This window comes from Lithobates pipiens, unplaced genomic scaffold (genome assembly GCF_037356315.1).
Source record: "Lithobates pipiens isolate NorthernLeopardFrog02 unplaced genomic scaffold, aLitPip1_a1.2 Scaffold_28, whole genome shotgun sequence".
Lineage (NCBI taxonomy): Eukaryota > Metazoa > Chordata > Amphibia > Anura > Ranidae > Lithobates > Lithobates pipiens.
This window is the reverse complement of record NW_027507789.1, coordinates 19,226,017-19,248,982: the sequence shown is the minus strand read 5'-3', so window position 1 is coordinate 19,248,982 and position 22,966 is coordinate 19,226,017. Positions and strand designations below refer to the sequence as shown.

The 22,966-nt window shown below is 45.3% G+C and overlaps 1 protein-coding gene across 1 annotated transcript; it reads right to left on the bottom strand.

Moving 5' to 3' along the window:
- Window positions 1-271: 271 nt before the first annotated feature.
- On the bottom strand, window positions 272-21,884 carry LOC143934834 (GTPase RhebL1-like). Its single transcript, XM_077458446.1, has 8 exons — window positions 21,753-21,884; window positions 18,373-18,444; window positions 14,143-14,210; window positions 13,980-14,062; window positions 8,813-8,869; window positions 5,939-5,986; window positions 5,767-5,851; window positions 272-606 (listed from the first exon to the last, which is right to left on the bottom strand). Exons 1-8 carry the CDS (start codon window positions 21,802-21,804, stop codon window positions 475-477), a joined length of 597 nt encoding a protein of 198 aa, XP_077314572.1. The 5' UTR covers window positions 21,805-21,884; the 3' UTR covers window positions 272-474.
- Window positions 21,885-22,966: the final 1,082 nt, after the last annotated feature.

Genomic DNA, 22,966 nt, shown 5'->3' with positions numbered 1-22,966 from the left:
AGCAATGAAGCCGCAATGCTTCACTTCCTGATTCCCTCACCGAGGGTGGCGGCGGGGGCAGCCGAGAGACAAGCGATTGCTCGTCTTCTGCTGCCGACATCGTGGGCACCCTGGGACAGGTAAGTGTCCATTTATTAAAAGTCAGCAACTGCAGTATTTTTAGCTGCTGGCTTTAAATAATTTTTTTAAGGTGGATCTCCACTTTAATAATACATTTAATGTTTAGGATTTAAACAACACAGGTGACTTACACAGGTGCTTAAAACATATACAAATTTCCATCAGAATATCTTTATTTCACTTCTTGCACTAAACAAGAAACTATTTAACTTTTCTCTAAGGCAGAACATAAAAACATAAATAACTATAGTTTGAATTATAACACAGAGCTTCTTCTCTTCAGGAAATAACATGGATTTGGGTGTAGCTCTGCAAACATTCGGAAGCCACTTGTCCTGCAGCTACAAGAGCTTTTTATATAATACTGCATCTTTTTCTTCCCTCGCGGGGAGGTGGTGGCAGTGGTGATGGTGGTGGTGGCGGCGGTGGTGGTCTCGACGCGCCATCAATCTCCTCAATTATTTTAGTAAAAACCTCTTTGCATTCCTGTAACAGACAGAAAAAGATTCAGATGAGTTAATAAATGCAGAAGACACTTTGCAAAATCTGATATGGATATTGCATTCCAAATTGCACATATAATGTCGGGTTCACATATATGCGAAATGGATGCGTTTTTAACCACATCCAATTCGCACAACACGGGAGTGTGATCGACTTCCAATGGAGCGGGTTCACACGTGTCCGGTGTGACTGCGGTGCGGTTTTGAAAAAGGTCCTAATAGTTTTTGGGTCTGGTCCAGGTGTGAATTCGGGGAAAAGCTTACACCTGAATCGCATCTGAACCTGAAACGGTGAAGCAAATCCCGAGGGTTCAAAATTGATCACAGTCCCAGTTTATGTATTTTTAAAACCGTAAAGCACTGCATAGCCTTTAACCATGGCTAGCAAGCTTAGAAGGGCCAATAGGGGGGGGGGGGGGGGGGTCTGGGGGGGTTGGATCAGCTTACTATAGAAGGTAGGCGACACTTGTTAATATCTATCTGTTTTTAGAGCTACCTTTATTTTTCTGCATGCAGCTGCAATATTTGAAAGAAAAAATAAATCTAAGTGCAAGAACAGTGTGGACCTTCACCACCTTACATGATATCACTTGCATTCTCTAACCAAGAATAAGGCATACACCCAGGGGCGGACTGACAACTCATGGGGCCCCCCCAGGCAATAGGGGATTATGGGGCCCCCGGGCAATAGGAGAAGATTATGGGGCCCCCAGCGAATAGATTATGGGGCCACACAGTATACACACACACATAAAGTATACACACACAGAATAGGTACTGGAGAAGTGGGGCAGCTATAATCTTGCGATTATTTTTTTTTTTTAAAAACACAGATTTTTACATACTGTCCCTAGTTTTAGGCTGGCAACTCTGATGGGGCCCCTTAGTGGCATGGAGCCCTCGGGCAGTGCCCGAATGATGAGTCCGCCCCTGCATACACCAGTGAGGCACATTCACCTTGAATAAAATTGTCCTGCTGCTGCCCAGTTTTACACTGATGTATACTCTGAGGTTTCCAAATAATTTTAGTAAAACACCCCACTTACGCTCTTCATATCTAGTACATTTGGGCCTAGTCTTGCTCATGAAAATTGTCCTACTATTGCCAAATTCTACACTGCTGTATCGCCTGCAGTCTCTTAATTCCTGTAGCAAAACATCGGCCTGTTCAGAGCATCTCCATAGCATATGGAACAGGGTACCCGCATTCGAAACACATCGTGGGGAGTCAGGCATTGTAAATCTACCCCAGGTGTATAATGGGCTCTATGAATTATGAACAACTGCGTTAAGCTTTCTGATGGAGACAAAGAGACTAATAATATAAGTTCCAGGACCTGAAGCCATTGGGCGTCATTCAAGGCACCCAGATCAACTCCCCAACGATATCTACAACTCGGCTGTATCTTGGCACTATCCATAGTATGCAGGGAGAATACAGGTCTCCTATCAGGTCATTCTAATGCTGCGTACACACGATCGGAAAATTTGGCCAGCAAAAGTCCGATGAGAGCTTTTGGTTGGAAAATGCAACCGTGTGTATGCTCCATTGGACTTTTGCTGGCCGAATTCCCGCCAGCAAAAGATTGGTTCTCAATTTTTCAGCCAGAAAAAGTTCCGATCGGAAATTACGATTGTCTATAGCAATTCCGATGCGCAAAATTCCTATGCATCGTAAACAATTCGACGCATGCTTGAGAGCATTGAACTTAATTTTCTTGGCTCGTCGTAGTGTTGTATGTCACCGCGTTCCTGACGGTCGAAAGTTCAGCGAACTTGTGTGTATGCAAGCCAAGCTTGAGCGGAATTCCGTCTGAAAAACCAACCAAGTTTTTTCCAATGGAAAATCCGCTCGTGTGTATGCTACATTAGAACTAGAAGTGGAGACTGCCATTGTTGACCTCAATGGAATTCAATCACTAAGTTCAAGTTCCCTGAATTTCAAAACACATTTACTAAATCCCTGAGTCACATAACAATGTTATCTGCCATTCTATCCATCTTCTGCAAACTGCTAAAACAAAAATTAAGACAGCAGCCTGGGGAGACAATGCTGTTCCCTATAGACAAAGTATGGCAAGTGAGCATCACTCTATGATATGAAGTGTACTACTGCCAGGAACGCCTTGTGAAAAAGGAGATTTTTGTCTTTTTGGTTTAGATACACTTTAATGCCGCGTACACACGATCGTAATTCTCGTCGGAAAAAGCTCTGATGGTTTTCCCTGACGGAATTCCGCTCAAGCTGTCTTGCCTACACACGGTCACACCAAATTCAGTTTATAACGCGGTGACGTACAACGGGACTAGACAAAGGAAGTTCAATAACCAGTAGCCAATAGCTTCAATAGTTGAATCTGAGCATGCGTGATTTTTGGCGTGTCGGAATTGCATGCACACGATCGAAATTTCCAGTAGAATGTTTTTCCGTCGGGAAAATTGAGAACATGCTATCAATTTTTGGCTGGCGGAAATTCGGACAGCTAAATTCCGATGGAGCCTACACACGGTCGCATTTTCCGATGAAAAGCTCTGATCGGTCTTTTTCTGGGCGGAATTTCGATCGTGTGTACGCGGCATTAGAGTTTTTTTTTTGTTGTTGTAGGCTTTAAAGTGGAGGGCCACCCTGAAAACCAAAAAATGTTAAAAATTACAAAAAAATCTAAAAAAAAAAAAATGAAAAAAAATTTTTTTTTTTTACTTACCAGAAATGCCTGTTGCTAGGCACTTTATCCTAATCTTCCTCTTCCTCCTCCGCGGAGATCTTCTGTCTTCTCTCTTCGTTGCGGCGTCTTCTGGGTAATGGGTCGCGCTGTGTTCTGGGAACTGTGTTCCAGAACACAGCGCGTCCCATTCAGAAAGCGCTGCGGGACTCGCGCATGCGCAGTAGCTGCGGGACTCGCGCATGCGCAGTAGGAAACGGGCAGTGAAGCCATAAGGCTCCGCTGCCTGTTTCCCTTAGAGGGAATGGCGGCGCCGGGACCCGAGAGCCGAGGGACGGGTCGGCCTCGGGCGGCCGACATCGCGGGCGCCCTGGACAGGTAAGTGTGTTTATTAGACCCCTTTCACACTGGGGCGTTTTTCAAGCGCTTTAGCGTTAAAAAAAGCGCCTGTAAAGCGCTTGAAAGAAGCCTCATCTGCAGTCCCAATGTGAAATGTCAGCGCCCGAAAAACGCTCGTAAAGCGCCGTTTAAACTAGCAGCTCTTTACCAGCGTTTTTTGAGCGTTAATGGGGCGCTTTTAACCCCTGCTAGTGGCCAAATAAAGGGTTAAAAGCGCCCACAAAACGCTGCTGCCAATAGCGTTTTTCGGGCGTTTTACAAGCGCTTCCCATTGATTTCAATGGGACAGGGCGTTTTAGGAGCGTTATTTTCACCGCTCCAAAAGCGCTGCAAAGAAGCTGCTTGCAGGACTTTTTTTTGACGCTCTGCCAGCGCAGCGCCTTGGTGTGAAAGCACTCGGGCTTTTACATTGGGATTGCAGTTGCAGCTTCTTTCAGGCGCTTTTTTTAACGCTAAAGTGCCTGAAAAACGCCCCAGTGTGAAAGGGATCTTGGTGTGAAAGCACTCGGGCTTTTACTTTGGGATTGCAGTTGCAGCTTCTTTCAGGCGCTTTTTTTAATGCTAAAGCGCATGAAAAACGCCTGAAAAACGCCCCGGTGTGAAAGGGGTCTAAAGTCAGCAGCTGCAGTGTTTGCAGCTGCTGACTTTTTTTTTTTTTTTTTTTAACCGGCCCTCCTCTTTAAGTAAGAAGTATTTTTGATGTTACAAAGAGTAAAGCCTCTTCTAAATCTACTTTTATGAAAATAGAAAATCCAAGGTGGGACATCAATAACACAATCTGGGACTCAGCAACGGTCAAGTCTGTTCACATCGAGAAGGGACCTTTCTTCTTATGGAAAGAGGACAGCTTCAGCAGAATCGGGAAGACTACGGCCTACATTAATAAAAGCCATTGTATACGACACACCAACACCTTCTCTCAAGCACTCCTGATTTACTTAAATGGTGAGGCAGTAATCCTGTGTGCATTGTCTGTTCCTAGTGCCCAAACTGTGGCCCTTTGGTGCCCATGAACTTCAGCAGTCAGCAATCGGAGTATGGATTTTTTTAAAGGTAACGGCAATAACTTCTAGCACAACAAACCAGAATAGATAGGACTTTAAATATACCACTGATGACTACTATACACAATAATGTCCTATGTATGTATGTAAAAAATATATCAAATTTGTGTTCATATATAAATTAAAAATCCAAATATAACGTGAAATGTATATAAAAATTTTGTTTACTTAATTTCTTGATGTATATCCAATCTCGATGTATATCCTCGAAAGAGGTCTACGCGTTTCACGGATTCACCGCTTCTTCAGGACTAACAAAGATTTTTGCACATAGAATACATAAGCGGGATGATACCCTGCTAGACCACACTGATGTAATGATTGGTCCCTTGGGGAATTTCACAATATGGTGATACTTCTTTTTCAATTGTGTGTTGCTCTACTCATGTTCTTAAAAGGTGTGTTGTATTGTTGGGATCTCTGAAGTTGGCCAAGGAGGATTGAATTTCGGCCAGTTCAACAGGGACCAGATCAGTGCTTAAAGTGGTATTGCCACCAAAAATAAAAAAAATAGCTTAAAATTCATCATAAAAATAAAAAATTTGAATTTTTTTTTTTTACTCACCTCTAAATGCCTGTTGCTAGGGGTTCCCTCGTAGTCTGACTTCTTCATTAATTGGGCTGGTGACATCACTTTCCCTCGGCGCCGTACAGTCATCTGGGACCTGTCACATGTCCCAGATGACTGTGCGGCGTATCACGGCACCCGGGGCCGCTCCCGCATGCGCAGTGGGTTTCCCGGCTTGTGAAGCCACAGCCGAGTGCCCACAGTAAGAATGCCGGCGCCGCAAGCGGAGTGGGGAACGAGGGGGAGGCTTCGTTCCCCTGCAACGCTGGACCCTGGGACAGGTAAGTGTCCGATTATTAAAAGTCAGCAGCTGCAGTATTTGTAGCTGCTGACTTTAATTTTTTTTTTTTTTTTTAGGGGGGCACCCCCACTTTAACCCTTCCATTTTACACTAATATCTCACAATCGTACAAATAATAAATGACTCAGCTTACTCTCAATAGATTTACCTCTGGGTCTTTAGCACACACTTCCATGAATGGTGCATTCCAAAATTCCGCCAACTTCTTACCGTCTTCGTGTTCAACTTGACGACTGAAGAACCAAAAAAAAAATAGAACATTTTCATCCCAAATGGCCAAATGCTATCAAGAAAATACAACATAATAATCAGACAATTACCGCTGTGATGGAATATCTTTCTTGTTCCCCACAAGAATAATGGGCATTCTGAAATATAAAAAAATAAAACCAATGACATGAAGCTCCATTTGCATCCAAATCAAACTAAGCTTATACACTATATTACCAAAAGTATTGTGACGCCTGCCTTTACACACACATTAACTTTAATGACATCCCAGTCTTCGTCCGTAGGGTTCAATATTGAGTTGGCCCACCTTTTTCAGCTATAACAGCTTCAACTCTTCTGGGAAGGCCGTCCACAAGATTTAGGAGTGCGTCTATGGGGATGTTTGACCATTCTTCCAGAAGCGCATTTGTGAGGTAGGGCACTGACGTTGGACGAGAAGGCCTGTCTCACAATCTCCACTTTCTGATGATGTCACTGATCGTCCTTCCCTATAAAAGGGAACAGACAATTGGTGACAGCCACACAGGGAAGCACGGGCAGAGGTCTGTTTACACAGACCCCTCCTCGTTCTTCAGCTCTGTGACCCGATCGCTGGATACCAGCGGCGATCGGGTCCATTGGTCACGTGGCCACGGAGCTCAGGACCGGGTCGGGACCCACAGCTGGGCACTTAAAAAGCAACGTACCGGTACGTGATTGTGCCCAGCCGTGCCATTCTGCCGACGTATATGTGCAGGAGGCGGTCCTTAAGTGGTTAAAGTAAAACTATTGGCAAAACTTTTTTTTTCATCTTTGATAGAGTAAGCCCAGGTTCACACTGAATGCGGGTTTGAAAATTGTGCGAGTTCAGCTGAACTTTCAAACCGGCATTTCAGTGTGACTTCAGGGGCAATTTGAGAGACATCAGTGCAGGTTCATGCACAGATGTCTATTGAAATCGTCCCCAGAAGTCACCAAAAGTAGTGCAGGATCTACTTTTGGGAATCGGTGCGGCGCCGCAAAGTCAGCAGGGATATGTAATATTAACCACTTGCCGACTGGCTCGCACCGATACACGCCAGGGCAAAGTGGTACGGGTACGCTAAACGACGTACCCGTACTTCACTCCATCATCGGCGGCTAGCAGGCCCGCGATCGTGACTCGATCGCTGCAGGTATACCCGCGATCGTCTCACGGGGAGATGACGTTGTAAACAGCATCTCCCTGTTCTGCCTAGCAACAAGTGACACTGATCTCTGCTTCCTGGAGCAGAGCTGAGGCAGAGATCAGTGTTCACTAACACACAGCCCAGCCCCCCACAGTTAGTAACACGCCCCTAGGACACACTTAACCCCTACACTGCCACCCCCTGGTTAACCCCTTCACTGCCAGTGTCATTTACACAGGAATCACTGCATTTGCATAGCACTGATTGCTGTATAAATGACAATGGTCCCAAAAATGTGTCAAAAATGTCCGATGTGTCCGCCATAAGGTTGCAGTGACAATAAAAATCGCTGATCGCCGTCATTACTAGTAGAAAAAAAAAGATTAATAAAAATGCCATAAAACTATCCCCTATTTTGTAAACACTATAAATTTTGCGCAAACCAATCAATAATCGCTTTTTTTTTTTTTTTTACCAAAAATATGTAGAATATGTATCGGCCTAAACTGAGGGAAAAAACAGTTTTTTATATATATTTTTGGGGAATATTTATTATAACAAAAAGTAAAAAAGAATGCGTTTTTTTTTTTCAAAATTGTCGCTCTTTTTTGTTTATAGCGCAAAAAATAAAAGCCGCAGGGGTGATCAAATACCACCAAAAGAAAGCTCTATTTGTGGGGAAAAAAGGACATCAATTTTGTTTGGGAGCCACATCGCACGACCGTGCAATTGTCAGTTAAAGCGACGCAGTGCCGAATCGCAAAAAGTGGTCTGGTCATTGGCCTGCAAAATGGTCCGGGGCTGAAAGTGATTAAGCGATTAAACAAGCTTCTAGCAGGCTTCGGAACTTCTTGACGTCCTCCCAGAACTAGACGAAGGTGCTGTAGCCGTCTTTTGGCTACAGTGCAGTCAGGAAGTGTTAGGCTTCAAATAATTGAAATACAATGCGGGGACGAATATACAAGTGTACATTATGACCATGAATAATGGCGCCCTTCATGTATCTCCTGTGACATTTTCCTCCAAGATGACCAGAAAGGGTAACAGAGCCACTGGGGACTCCCATACCAGCTTGTCCTGCGTCACCTGATCATGTCTGGCCATTTAATGGCATCAGAAATACAAATTAGATTTGCTATACAGCCACAGATAGCACTGTTGAAGTGGTTGTAAACCTCCGAAATTTAAATATGAACAAAGCCTATCTTCTATATCAGGGATATGCAATCAGCGGACCTCCAGCTGTTGTAAAACTACAAGTCCCATCATGCCTCTGCCTCTGGGTGTCATGCTTGTGGCTGTCAGAGTCTTGCTATGCCTCATGGGACTTGTAGTTCTGCAACAGCTGGAGGTCTGCTAATTGCATATCCCTGCTCTATAGTGTGTATTTGTCTCAATCCAGAGCACTAAGTGTCATTTCTGTCTGCTAATTCCTTCCTCTGCTGCTATCAGCATGAATCAATTCTGACAAGTTTTCCAGACACCAAGAGCAAAAAAGGGTGACAGGGGAGGGATCTCCAGCAGATTGACAGCCTCAGCTCTGTTCCTGTGTGCAGGGGAAGGGGGAAGGGGGAAGGGAGGGGGGATTCTCCAATCAGCCCTCAGAGCTCTCCTCACTGATGTAACTTTAGCTGAGAGATCCTGTGTAAATTCTGCACTTTGAATGGATTTAGAAGAAAGACGACTGCAGATAAACAGGTACAACTTATGTAGGAGGATTTGTTTCATCCCTGTGTATCACCTGAGGATAGCCACTTCATGAGACAGTTTACAACCGCTTTAAGGCTCGTAAGGAAGGTACAAATTAACCCTTACCGGCGTCTCCCTCTTTTAGCCTCCAGCTTTCTGTACAATCCTCCTGCGATCCGGAAGCTGGAAAATGATTAAAAAACATTATTTCATTATTTTTTTCCACCTAAGAGTGGAAATAAACAAGAAAGAATAAAAATATAAGGCCTTGTCCAATATTACAAAATTGCAGTCTCTGCTATAATTCATCCCAAAGGTGCTCTATCGGGTTTGGGTCAGGACTCTGTGTAGGCCAGTCAAGTTCCTCCACCCCAAACTCACTCATCCATGCCCTTATGGATCTTGTTTTGAGCACTGGTCAAAATTGTTTGGTGGGGTGGGGAGGGGGGATTGTGGTGTGGGTTTTTTTTCGGGGGTTGGGCTTGGCTCCTTAGTTCCAGTGAAGGGAACGCTTATGGTATCTGCATACCAAGACATTTTCGCCAATTTCATGGTCCCAACTTTGTGGAAACAGTTTGGGGATGGCCCCTTCCTGTTCCAACATGACTGCGCACCAGTGCACAAAGCAAGGTCCATAACTTGACTGGCCTGCACAGAGTCCTGGCCTCAACCCGATACAAAACCATAGGGATGAATTAGAGCGGAGACTGCGAGCCAGGCCTTCTCGTCCAACATCAGTGCCTGACCTCTCAAATGCAATTCTGGAAGAATGGTCAAACATTCCCATAGACACACTCCTAAACCTTATGGACGGCCTTCCCAGAAGAGTTGAAGCTGTTATAGCTGCAAAGGGTGGGCCAACTCAATATTGAACCCTACGGACTAAGACTGGGATGTCATTAAAGTTCATGTGCGTGTAAAGGCATGTGTCCCAATACTTTTGACAATATACTGTATGTGAACCCGCTCTGAATGTCAGCTCAGGAATGCATGGCTGCAGGTCCTCAGGCAGGTCAGTAGGGGGAGCTGAAGCACTCCAGAACAGTAGACTATAACTCTTTACCATCTGAAGAAGTCCTCAGAGTAGTCTACTATGTATCTATCTATGGCGCTAATATAAGATGGGATAGAAGAACGGATGAAGCAGATGTCAATAACGGCTACAATCTCAGAATATTTTTTCAGGGAAATCAGTTGAGGAAGGTGTACAGGACTGCACTTTAATATTCTAAAGCTCGGTTCCTCGCTGGCAGGACTTGTCCGGGGAGTAGCCTGACAAGTCGCACTCCATACAGTACAATGGAATCATTCTAATCGGAGCGGCTCAAGTCACTCCGATGTAGAAAATGTTCCTGCTCTACTTGGGGGCGGCTTCAGAGCCACTTGCATTGACTTATATTAAAGAAGTCATATCCCCCCCTTGACATCACTCACATAGTGTCCTCTGCCCCCTTCCCCCCATAGTAAGTTTCCTGTGCCCCCCAAAGCAGTGTCTTCCGTCCCTGCACCCCCTCCATCCACTGTAGTGTCCTCTGCCCCCAGAGTGTTCTCTGTCCGTATAGTGTCCTCTGTCCCCATAGTGTCCTCTGTCCCCATAGTGTCCTCTGTCCCCCATAGTGTTCTCTGTTCGTATAGTGTCCTCTGTCCCCATAGTGTCCTCTGTCCCCCATAGTGTTCTCTGTCCGTATAGTGTCCTCTGTCCCCCATAGTGTCCTCTGTCCCCCATAGTGTTCTCTGTTCGTATAGTGTCCTCTGTCCCCATAGTGTCCTCTGTCCGTATAGTGTCCTCTGTCCCCATAGTGTCCTCTGTCCGTATAGTGTCCTCTGTCCCCATAGTGTCCTCTGTCCGTATAGTGTCCTCTGTCCCCATAGTGTCCTCTGTCCCCATAGTGTCCTCTGTCCCCCATAGTGTTCTCTGTCCGTATAGTGTCCTCTGTCCCCATAGTGTCCTCTGTCCCCATAGTGTCCTCTGTCCCCCATAGTGTTCTCTGTCCGTATAGTGTCCTCTGTCCCCATAGTGTCCTCTGTCCCCATAGTGTCCTCTGTCCGTATAGTGTCCTCTGTCCCCATAGTGTCCTCTGTCCCCCATAGTGTTCTCTGTCTGTATAGTGTCCTCTGTCCCCATAGTGTCCTCTGTCCCCCATAGTGTTCTCTGTTCGTATAGTGTCCTCTGCCCCCAGAGTGTTCTCTGTCTGTATAGTGTCCTCTGTCCCCATAGTGTCCACTGCCTCCAGAGTGTTCTCTGTCCGTATAGTGTCCTCTGTCCCCACAGTGTCCTCCTCTGTCCCCATAGTATCCTCTGCCCCCATAGTGTCCTCTGCCCCCATAGTGTCCTCTGCCCCCATAGTGTCCTCTGCCCGCATAGTGTTCTGTGTCCTCTGTCTGCATAGTGTCCTCTGTCTGTATAGTGACCTCTGCCCCCATAGTGTCCTCACTCCCCATAGTCTCTTCTGTCCTCTGCTCCTATAGTGTCCTCTGCCCCTATGGTGTCCTCTGCCCCCATTGTGTCCTCAGCCCCCATAGCATCCTCAGCCTCCATTGTGTCCTCTGCCCCCATAGTATCCTTTGCCCCTATAGTGTCCTCTGCCCCCATAGTGTTCTCTGTCCCCATAATTTCCTCTGTCCCCATAGTGTCCTCTGCCCCATAGTGTCCTCTGTCCCCATAGTGTCCTCTGCCCCCATAGTTTCCTCTGCCCCCATAGTGTCCTCTGCCCCCATAGTGTCCTCTGCCCCCATAGTGTCCTCTGCCCCATAGTGTCCTCTGCCCCCATAGTTTCCTCTGCCCCCATAGTGTCCTCTGCCCCCATAGTGTCCTCTGCCCCCATAGTTTCCTCTGCCCCCATAGTGTCCTCTGCCCCCATAGTTTCCTCTGTGCCCATAGTGTCCTCTGTGCCCATAGTGTCCTCTGTGCCCATAGTGTCCTCTGCCCCCATAGTGTCCTCTGCCCCCCGCACCCCACTCCACTGACACATAAACACACACTATGTAGGTAGAACTCCCCTACCTTACACAGGTGTAGAGCACACAGCGAGTGGCTGGTATCAGAGGGCTGGATGGGGGTGGGAACTGCTGAAGGTAACTTTTTACATCAAAAGGCAGGTGACTGGTTGCTAGGATCACCCGGCAACCTATCACCTGCTGTTTAATGTAAAAAATTAACTTCAGCGGTTCCCGCCCCCATCCAGCTCTGTGATACCAGCCACTTGATGCTGTCCAATGAAGAGGACAGCAGCAAACAAGTCTGCGGGCCGAGTGCCCCTGAATAATCACGAGCACTGATGGGCGGGACAATTAGCGGTGGTGGGCTGGGTGCTGCCCGCGGGTTGCCGGCCCCTGCTTTACTGCATATACAGGCTGATTTTACTGTTGAGGGTTTAGTAATACTTTAATCTGTTACATAAATTATGGTCAAAATGTGTGCAGGCTTCACAAATGTATGTGATGTTTGTCCTGCAAATCCCAACCATGGAGGTATTGTCTCACTGAAATATTTCAGAAAACTATAGACAAGGTGTGGGCACTGGATGGAGCTGATGATCACAGGCATTAATCTATGATAGAAATGATGGCCAAAATGTGTGCAGCCTTCACAAATAAATGAAATTCATCCTGCAAATTCCAACCAAACACTAAGCACCGCTCCAAACTCCACTGACAGCCCAGTGATTCGCTCCTCACTAGGTACAGCTCCCCAAAGAATCATCCTGCCCAGATAAAAGAGAGAAATGGAAGCAAACGCTCAGTTTTAAATGTGACGGGATAGCTTCAGCTCCGTCCCTCCTGGACCACTCAACTCTAAGCCCTTGTACACACCGTCGGAGATTCCGACAACCAAATCCGCCGGATTTTGTCCGAAACTGGTGCTGCATACACACAGTCGGACAAAGTTGTCGGAAAATGCGATCGTTCAGAACGTGATGACGTTATTTCGTTATGACGGGACTACGTTCAGGCTAGTAGCCAATAGCTTTGGTCTAGGAATTTGATCTGAGCATGCGTGGCACTTTGTCCGATCGGAATTCTCTACAAACGATCGGGCAAAGTCTGATCGGATCATGTTGTCGGAAAGTTTTATAGCCCAGCTCTAAAACTTTGTCAGTCGGATATTCCGAAGGAAACAGTCCGATGGAGCCCACACATGGTCGGATTATCCGACAACACGGTCCGATCGGACATTTTCCGTCGGAATGTCCGACTGTGTGTACAAGGGCTAACATGTTTTACCAGTCATGGGCTTAGTCATAAAGGTTAATCATTAGACCCCTTTCACACTGGGGCGTTTTTCATGCGCTTTAGCGTTAAAAAAAGCGCCTGAAAGAAGCCGCAACTGCAATCCCAATGTAAAAGCCTGAGTGCTTTCACACCGAGATTCCTTTCACACTGAGGCGATTTTCAGGCACTTTAGCGTTAAAAAAAGCGCCTGAAAGAAGCTGCAACTGCAATCCCAATGTAAAAGCCTGAGTCCTTTCACACTGAGGCGCTGCGCTGGCAGGGCGTCAAAAAAAGTCCTGCAAGCAGCTTCTTTGCAGCGCTTTTGGAGCGGTGAATACAACGTTCCTAAAGCGCCCCTTCCCATTGAAATCAATGGGAAGCGCCTGTAAAACGCTATTGGCAGTAGCGTTTTGTGGGCGCTTTTAACCCTTTATTTGGCCACTAGCAGGGTTAAAAGCACCCCGATAACGCTCGAAAAACGCTGGTAAAGCGCTGTTAGTTTAAGCTGCGCTTTACGAGCGTTTTTCGGGTGCTGACATTGTGAAAGGGCTCTTAAAGCACTTGGGCTTTCACATTGGGATTGCAGTTGTGGCTTCTTTCAAGCGCTTTACAGGTGCTTTTTTTAAGGCTAAAGCACCTGAAAAATGCCCCAGTGTGAAAGGGGTCTAACGGTTAAGCCTATGACCAGTGCAACTGTCCCCAAACCATGCCCCTTTAATGTGTTACACCCATCGTTGGCTTAATCATTGATATTTCCAATGATTAAGCCCATGACCAGTGAAACGCGTTAGTGGGCATATTTTGGGAGGGAACAAAGCTGAAGCCTTCCTGTCACATTTAAAACTTTTGGTGTGCGCTTCCTTCTCTCTCTCTTTTATCCTATTTGTCCTCCGAATGTTTTAACAACAGACCACTTTATCTTCTTCTTAAGTCCACAAATATATAGTGAAATAAAATGTCTATCTACAGTGGTAGAGGATGAGAGAAAGAAGGAGAACATGAAAAATAGACAACAGTAACTTCCAAAACCTTTGCAAGGCAATGCAAGGCTTTAGTTCTTTGGGGAGATTATTGCACTAACCTTCTAAGGGAGTCCACGGAATAGACTACAATGTATCCGTCTACCCCGGAAATAAGTGACTGGGGAATGTAGGAGAACTCCGTCTGTAAAATCGGAAGACAATATGTTAGCCATAGCTACAAACAAACCATTCCACCGCACCCTATTAGAAACAATCACTCACTTGACTCGCTGTGTCCACCATATCCAGTTCATATTCAGCCAATCCAAGAGAAAATGTTTTCTTCCAAACTGAGGGGGAGCCAATATAAAAGAGGTTACTAAAACGGGCAATTAAACAGTAATTCCAATCAAAACTGTTTTCTTTTAGTTTTTAACATCTAAATAGACTAAAACTCATCAACTCCATGACCTCTATAGTTGGATGCTACCTATAAATCTCTGTGGTCGGCTGGTACTTACTGATCATTATATTTGGATTCTACTTACTGCTCTCTATGGTTGGTTGGTACTTGTTACTCTCTATGGTTGGTTGGTACTTGTTGCTCTCTATGGTTGGTTGGTACTTGTTACTCTCTATGGTTGGTTGGTACTTGTTGCCCTCTATGGTTGGTTGGTGCTTGTTACTCTCTATGGTTGGTTGGTACTTGTTACTCTCTATGGTTGGTTGGTACTTGTTGCTCTCTATGGTTGGTTGGTACTTGTTACTCTCTATGGTTGGTTGGTACTTGTTGCTCTCTATGGTTGTTTGGTACTTGTTACTCTCTATGGTTGGTTGGTACTTGTTACTCTCTATGGTTGGTTGGTACTTGTTACTCTCTATGGTTGGTTGGTACTTATTACTCTCTATGGTTGGTTGGTACTTTCTGCTCTCTATGGTTGGTTGATGTTTTCTGCTCTCAATGGTACTTATTGATCTCTGTCTTTGGATTTTACTTACTGCTCTCTACGGTCGGCCAGTATTTACTGAGCTCTATATTGGGATGGTACTTATTGCTCTCTGTAGTTGGATGGTACTTATTGCTCTCTATGGTTGGTTGGTACTTGCTGCCCTCTATGGTTGGTTGATATTTTCAACTCTCCATGGTGCTTACTGACCCTTACTCTCTATGGTTGGTTGGTACTTGTTACTCTCTATGGTTGGTTGGTACTTATTACTCTCTATGGTTGGTTGGTACTTGTTACTCTCTATGGTTGGTTGGTACTTTCTGCTCTCTATGGTTGGTTGATGTTTTCTGCTCTCAATGGTACTTATTGATCTCTGTCTTTGGATTTTACTTACTGCTCTCTACGGTTGGCCAGTATTTACTGAGCTCTATATTGGGATGGTACTTATTGCTCTCTGTAGTTGGTTGGTACTTGTTACTCTCTATGGTTGGTTGGTACTTGTTGCTCTCTATGGTTGGTTGGTACTTGCTGCTCTCTATGGTTGGTTGGTACTTGTTGCTCTCTATGGTTGGTTGGTACTTGTTGCCCTCTATGGTTGGTTGGTGCTTGTTACTCTCTATGGTTGGTTGGTACTTGTTACTCTCTATGGTTGGTTGGTACTTGTTGCTCTCTATGGTTGGTTGGTACTTGTTGCTCTCTATGGTTGGTTGGTACTTGTTGCTCTCTATGGTTGGTTGGTACTTGTTGCCCTCTATGATTGGTTGGTGCTTGTTACTCTCTATGGTTGGTTGGTACTTGTTACTCTCTATGGTTGGTTGGTACTTGTTGCTCTCTATGGTTGGTTGGTACTTGTTGCTCTCTATGGTTGGTTGGTACTTGTTACTCTCTATGGTTGGTTGGTACTTGTTACTCTCTATGGTTGGTTGGTACTTGTTACTCTCTATGGTTGGTTGGTACTTATTACTCTCTATGGTTGGTTGGTACTTGTTACTCTCTATGGTTGGTTGGTACTTTCTGCTCTCTATGGTTGGTTGATGTTTTCTGCTCTCAATGGTACTTATTGATCTCTGTCTTTGGATTTTACTTACTGCTCTCTACGGTTGGCCAGTATTTACTGAGCTCTATATTGGGATGGTACTTATTGCTCTCTGTAGTTGGATGGTACTTATTGCTCTCTATGGTTGGTTGGTACTTGCTGCCCTCTATGGTTGGTTGATATTTTCAACTCTCCATGGTGCTTACTGACCTCTATAATTTGATTGTATTTACTGCACCTTATGGTTGATTATTTTCTGCTCTCCATCATACTTACTGATCTCTGTAGTGAGATTGTACTTACTGCTCTTTATGGTTTAATGGTACTTACGGATCTCTATAGTTAGATGGTGTTTAGTGCTTTTTATGGTTGGCTGGTTTACTGCTCTCCATGGTACTGACTAATCTCTATAGGTGGCTGATACTAATGGTTGTCTATGGTTGGTTGGTACTTGTTGCCCTCTATGGTTGGTTGGTGCTTGTTACTCTCTATGGTTGGTTGGTACTTGTTACTCTCTATGGTTGGTTGGTACTTGTTGCTCTCTATGGTTGGTTGGTACTTGTTGCTCTCTATGGTTGGTTGGTACTTGTTGCTCTCTATGGTTGGTTGGTACTTGTTGCCCTCTATGGTTGGTTGGTGCTTGTTACTCTCTATGGTTGGTTGGTACTTGTTACTCTCTATGGTTGGTTGGTACTTGTTGCTCTCTATGGTTGGTTGGTACTTGTTGCTCTCTATGGTTGGTTGGTACTTGTTACTCTCTATGGTTGGTTGGTACTTGTTGCTCTCTATGGTTGGTTGGTACTTGTTACTCTCTATGGTTGGTTGGTACTTGTTACTCTCTATGGTTGGTTGGTACTTGTTACTCTCTATGGTTGGTTGGTACTTATTACTCTCTATGGTTGGTTGGTACTTGTTACTCTCTATGGTTGGTTGGTACTTTCTGCTCTCTATGGTTGGTTGATGTTTTCTGCTCTCAATGGTACTTATTGATCTCTGTCTTTGGATTTTACTTACTGCTCTCTACGGTTGGCCAGTATTTACTGAGCTCTATATTGGGATGGTACTTATTGCTCTCTGTAGTTGGATGGTACTTATTGCTCTCTATGGTTGGTTGGTACTTGCTGCCCTCTATGGTTGGTTGATATTTTCAACTCTCCATGGTGCTTACTGACCTCTATAATTTGATTGTATTTACTGCACCTTATGGTTGATTATTTTCTGCTCTCCATCATACTTACTGATCTCTGTAGTGAGATTGTACTTACTGCTCTTTATGGTTTAATGGTACTTACGGATCTCTATAGTTAGATGGTGTTTAGTGCTTTTTATGGTTGGCTGGTTTACTGCTCTCCATGGTACTGACTAATCTCTATAGGTGGCTGATACTAATGGTTGTCTATGGTTGGATGGTACTTACCGATCCTTATGTTTGGTTGGTATTTTCATCTTTCCATGCTACTTACTGACCTCTATAATTGGATTGTACTTACTGCTTCTTATGGTTGGTTGGTATTTTCTGTTCTCCATGATGGTTACTAATCTCGATAGTTGGATTGTACTTACTGCTCTCTATGGTCTGATGGTACTTACTGATCTCTATAGTTAGATGGTACAAACCACCTTTTGTGGTTGGCTGGTATTTACTGCTCTCCATGGTACTTACTGATCTCTATGGTTGACTGGTAGCTATTGCCGTCTAAGGTTGGCTGGTACTTGCTGTTCTCTATGGTCTTATGTAGTTATTACTCTGTATGGTTGCATGGTACTTACTGATCCTTATGTTTGGTTGGTATTTCCTGCTCTCCATGGTGCTTACTAATCTCTATAATTGGATTGTATTTACTGCTCTCTATGGTTAGTAAGTACTTACTGCTCTCTATGGTTGTTCAGTGCTTACTGCTCTTGATGGCCTGATGGTACGATCTCTATAGTTGGATGGTACGTACCACCTTTTATGGCTGGCTGGTATTTACTGCTCTCCATGGTACTTACTAATCTCTATGGTTGGCTGGCACTTATTGCTCTCTATGATTGGATGGTACTTGCTGTTCTCTATGGTCTTATGGTATTTACTGCCTTTAGTGGTTGGATGATCATAACTGCTCTCTATAGTCGACTAGTACTTACTTATTTCTATGGTTGGATGATACTTGTTGCTCTCTATACTTAGGTTGCAATTACCACTTTCTATAGTCAGATAGTATTTACCAATGCTTGATTGGTACTTTGTGCTTTCTATGTCGGTGGGTACTTGTTGCTCTAGCTTGTAAAGCTGTATTTAGGGATCCTTACAAGTAGCTGGTGCTTGCTGAGGTTTATGATTGTATGGTAATTATTCCTCTCTATGGTCGGATAGAATCTACTGCTCTCTGCGGTCTTATGGTTCTCTATACTATGTGTTGCTCTTTTAAGTCAGCAACTTGTTACTGCTCTCTAAGGTCAGATGGCACATAGTACTCTCAAGGCTCAGATGGAATTAGTTCTCTCAAATGGTATACTTACTGCTTCCTGTGGTTGGATGGTACTTACCGCTCTCTATGGTTGGATTGTACACTTGCGGAAATTCTTCCCTAAGAAACTGGAGGGTCAAGGAAGTTTTACCTACAGATTAGATAAGAAGTAAATGTAAATGATAGCAGACAGGACACAGAGCTCAGTCAGGTACAGAGAGCTTGGAATAGGGAGCCAGGTACAGAGGAAGCTGGAATAGGGAGCCAGGTACAGAGGAAGCTGGAATAGGGAGCTGGGAACTGAGGACACTGGAATAGTGATCCAGGTACAGGGGCGACTGGAATAAGGTGCAGGTACAGAGGAGCCTGGAACAGGAAACTAGGTACAGATGAGCCCAGTTACAGGAAGCCTGTTACAGAGGTGGAGCTTGGAATAGGGTTCCAGGTACAGGAAAGACTGGAAATGGGAGCCTGGTCTAAGGGAGCCAGGTACAGAGCAGGAGCCTGGAATAGGGTTCCAGGTAAAGGAAAGACTGGAATAGGAATCCAGATACCAGGAAGCCTGGCATAGGGGGCACAATTTAGATTGGAAAAGGTTGGGTACAGAGGAGCCTGGTATAAGGAGTCGGGTACAGAGGAGCTGGGTACAGAGGAACCTGGTATAAGAAGCTGGGTACAGAGGAGCCTGGTATAAGGAGTCGGGTACAGAAGAGCCTGGTATAAGGAGCCAGGTACAGAGGAGCCTGGTATAAGGAGCCAGTTACAGAGGAGCCTGGTAAAAGGAGCCGGGTACAGAGGAGCCTATAAGGAGCTGGGTACAGAGGAGCCTGATATAAGGAGCTGGGTACAGAGGAGCCTGGTAAAAGGAGCTGCGTACAGAGGAGCCTGGTATAAGGAGCCAGGTACAGAGGAGCCCGGTATAAGGAGCTGGGTACAGAGGAGCCTGGAACAGGAAACTAGGTACAGAGGTGGAGCTTGGAATAGGGTTCCAGGTACAGGAAAGATTGGAATTGGGAGCCTGGTATATGGGAGCCAGGTACAGAGGAGGAGCCTGGAATAGGGTTCCAGGTGCAGGAAAGACTGGAATAGGAAGCCAGGTACCAAGAAGCCTGGAATAGGGGGCTCGATTTAAAATGGAAAAGGCTGGGTACAGAGGAGCCTGGAATAAGGAGTCGGGTAAAGAGGAGCCTGGTAAAAGGAGTCGGATACAAAGGAGCCTGGTATAAGGAGCCTTGTACAGAGGAGCCTATAAGGAGCTGGGTACAGAAGAGCCTGGCATAAGGAGCCAAGTACAGAGGAGCCTGGTATAAGGAGCCAGGTACAGAGGAGCCTGGTATAAGCTGCTAGGTACAGAGGAACCTGGTATAAGGAGCTGGGTACAGAGGAGCCTGGTATAAGGAGTCGGGTACAGAGGAGCCTGGTATAAGAAGCCAGGTACAGAGGAGCCTGGTATAAGGAGCTGGGTACAGAGGATCCTGGTATAAGAAGCCTGGTATAAGGAGCTGGGTATAGAGGATATAAGGAGCCGGGTACAGAGGAGCCTGGTATAAGGAACCAGGTACAGAGGAGCCTGGTATAAGGAGTCGGGTACAGAGGAGCCTGGTATAAGGAGCCAGGTACAGAGGAGCCTGGTATAAGGAGTCGGGTACAGAGGAGCATGGTATAAGGAGTTGGGTACAGAAGAGCCTGGTAAAAGGAGCTGAGTACTGAGGAGTCAGGTACAGAGGAGCCTGGTATAAGGAGTCAGGTACAGAGGAGCCTGGCATAAGGAGCTGGGTACAGAGGAGCCTGGTATAAGGAGCCGGGTACAGAGGAGCCTGCTATAAGAAGCTAGGTACAGAGGAACCTGATATAAGGAGCTGGGTGCAGAGGAGCCTGATATAAGGAGTCAGGTACAGAGGAGCCTGGTATAAGGAGCCGGGTACAGAGGAGCCTGGTATAAGGAGTCGGGTACAAAGGAGCCTGGCATATGGAGCCAGGTACAGAGGAGCCTGGTATAAGGAGCCAGGTACAGGGGAGCATGGTATAAAAAGCTGGGTACAGAGGAACCTGGTATAAGGAGCTGGGTACAGAGGAGCCTTATATAAGGAGTTGGGTACAGAGGAGCCTGGTATAAGGAGCTGGGTACAGAGGAGCCTGGTATAAGGAGCTGGGTACAGAGGAGCCTGGTATAAGCATCTGGGTACAGAGGAGCCTGGTATAAGGAGCTTGGTACAGAGGAGACTGGTATAAGGAGCTTGGTACAGAGGAGCCTGGTATAAGGAGCCGGGTACAGAGGAGCCTGGTATAAGGAGTCGGGTACAGGGGAGCCTGGTATAAGGAGCTTGGTATAGAGGAGCCTGGTATAAGGAGCTTGGTACAGAGGAGTCTGGAATAAGGAGCTTGGTACAGAGGAGCCTGGTATAAGGAGCCAGTTATAAGGAGCTGGGTACAGAGGAGCCGGGTATAAGGAGCTTGGTATAGAGGAGACTGGTATAAGGAGCTTGGTACAGAGGAGCCTGGTATATGGAGCCGGGTACAGAGGAGCTTGGTATAAGGAGTCGGGTACAGGGGAGCCTGGTATAAGGAGCCTGGTATAAGGAGCTTGGTGCAGAGGAGTCGGAAATAAGGAGCTTGGTACAGAGGAGCCTAGTATACAGAGTCGAGTATAGAGGAGCCAGTTATAAGGAGCTGGGTACAGAGGAGCCGGGTATAAGGAGCTTGGTACAGAGGAGACTGGTATAAGGAGCTTGGTACAGAGGAGCCTGGTATAAGGAGCCGGGTACAGAGGAGCCAGTTATAAAGAGCTGGGTACAGAGGAGCCTGGTATAAGCAGCTGGGTACAGAGGAGCCTGGTATAAGGAGCTTGGTACAGAGGAGACTGGTATAAGGAGTCAAGTATAGAGGAGCCTGGTATAAGCAGCTGGGTACAGAGGAGCCTGGTATAAGGAGCTTGGTACAGAGGAGACTGGTATAAGGAGTCAAGTATAGAGGAGCCTGGTATAAGCAGCTGGGTACAGAGGAGCCTGGTATAAGGAGCTTGGTACAGAGGAGACTTGGTATAAGGAGTCTGATGGGGAAGGTAGGGGTATCCTCAGTATGATGTGTCACAATCAGACCTTATGGTGGAAGGTCAGGTCACTATACGTCTATATTTTCTACACTATATTTTCCAGCATGTGGGTTGATGTTCAGTCTGCACCTGTCTATAGCTCCCTCTTCTGTACATAAAGTGAATGGAGCTCATAGGCCACATAGACCTTACAATCTAAATGTGCAATCTTCAATTGCATTCCACCAAATCGAAGTACACCTACCCAAACAACCCCTCCCATAGGTATGTAGTCTGGTAGGTCGGACTGGAAGGTGTATGGCCATCTGTATGAAGGAGATCGGGGTCACCAGCAACTTCTATACAAGCCTCTACCATGGAATGAGTACAATGAGAAGGGCCCACCATGCAACCTCCCAACCACCTACCGACTGCCTGGTGCCCTAGTATGACAATTCTGCGGTACTTGGCCATGGCCATGTTAACCTTCACACAGAGGTCACCCGACAAAACGATTTAATCGGCAAATCTGCTGTAAAATGCAACCAGCACCGCGGAGGCGCCACGTAACCAGCGTGCTACAAGATGACTCAACACTTCACTGTGATTGGACAGCGTCGGCCTCTGTGCTAGGCGGTGGGCGGGGCGTCTCTTGTTGTAGAGGACGAGGAGCGGGGAGCGGAACCGCGTGGGGTGAGTGTAATGGCGCTCGGGGAAGGGGTGTCCGTCGGGGGTTCCCGTGGGTCTGATCTAAACTTTTTTTTTGTTTTTTAGACCTGTAGCTGCGACCCCCCAATATTATCTGCAGCCGGGCCTTGTACTCCGCTCCAGCCTCTGCATGCGTCATCCAGGAGATCGTTCTACAGCTAACCCTGTAAGTGGATGTTATTCTATCACAATGTAGCTTTCTTCATCCTGTGATAGGCCTCAAGCACATGGAAAAATGAAAGTTTACCTAAAACTAAAAAAAAAAAAATGGACCCTCTTTGCAATATGTAAATAAATCAGCACAAAGGACATGACTTACCTTCAGTGGTTTGTGTCCCTTGTGCTGTTCTCTTTTCACAAAATCTTCCTCCTCCCCTTCGCAATATGGTAAAAAATCTGCACAAGGAACATGATTTACATTAACCACTTAAGGACCGGGACAATTTTTTCGACTCTGTGTTTACAAGTTAAAATATATATTTTTTTTTGCCAGAAATTTACTTAGAACCCCCAAACATTATATATTTTTTTTTTTTTTTTACTTCTAACACCCTAGAGACTAAAATGGCGGTCGTTGCAATAATTTATGTCACATCGTATTTGCGTAGCGGTCTTACAAGGGCACTTTTTTTTTGTCAAAAATACACTTTTTTTTAATAAAAAAAAATAAAACAGTAAAGTTAGCCCAATTTTTATTTATTTATATATGTGTGTGTGTGTATTATTATATATATATATATATATATATATATATATATATATATATATATATATATATATTCTATTTTTTTCCCTCAGTTTAGGCCGATATGTATTCTACATATTTTTGGTAAAAAAAAAATAGCGTCTACAAAATAGGGGATAGTTTTATGGCATTTTTATTTTATATAAAATATATAAAGTAAATATATATATATATATATATATATAGATT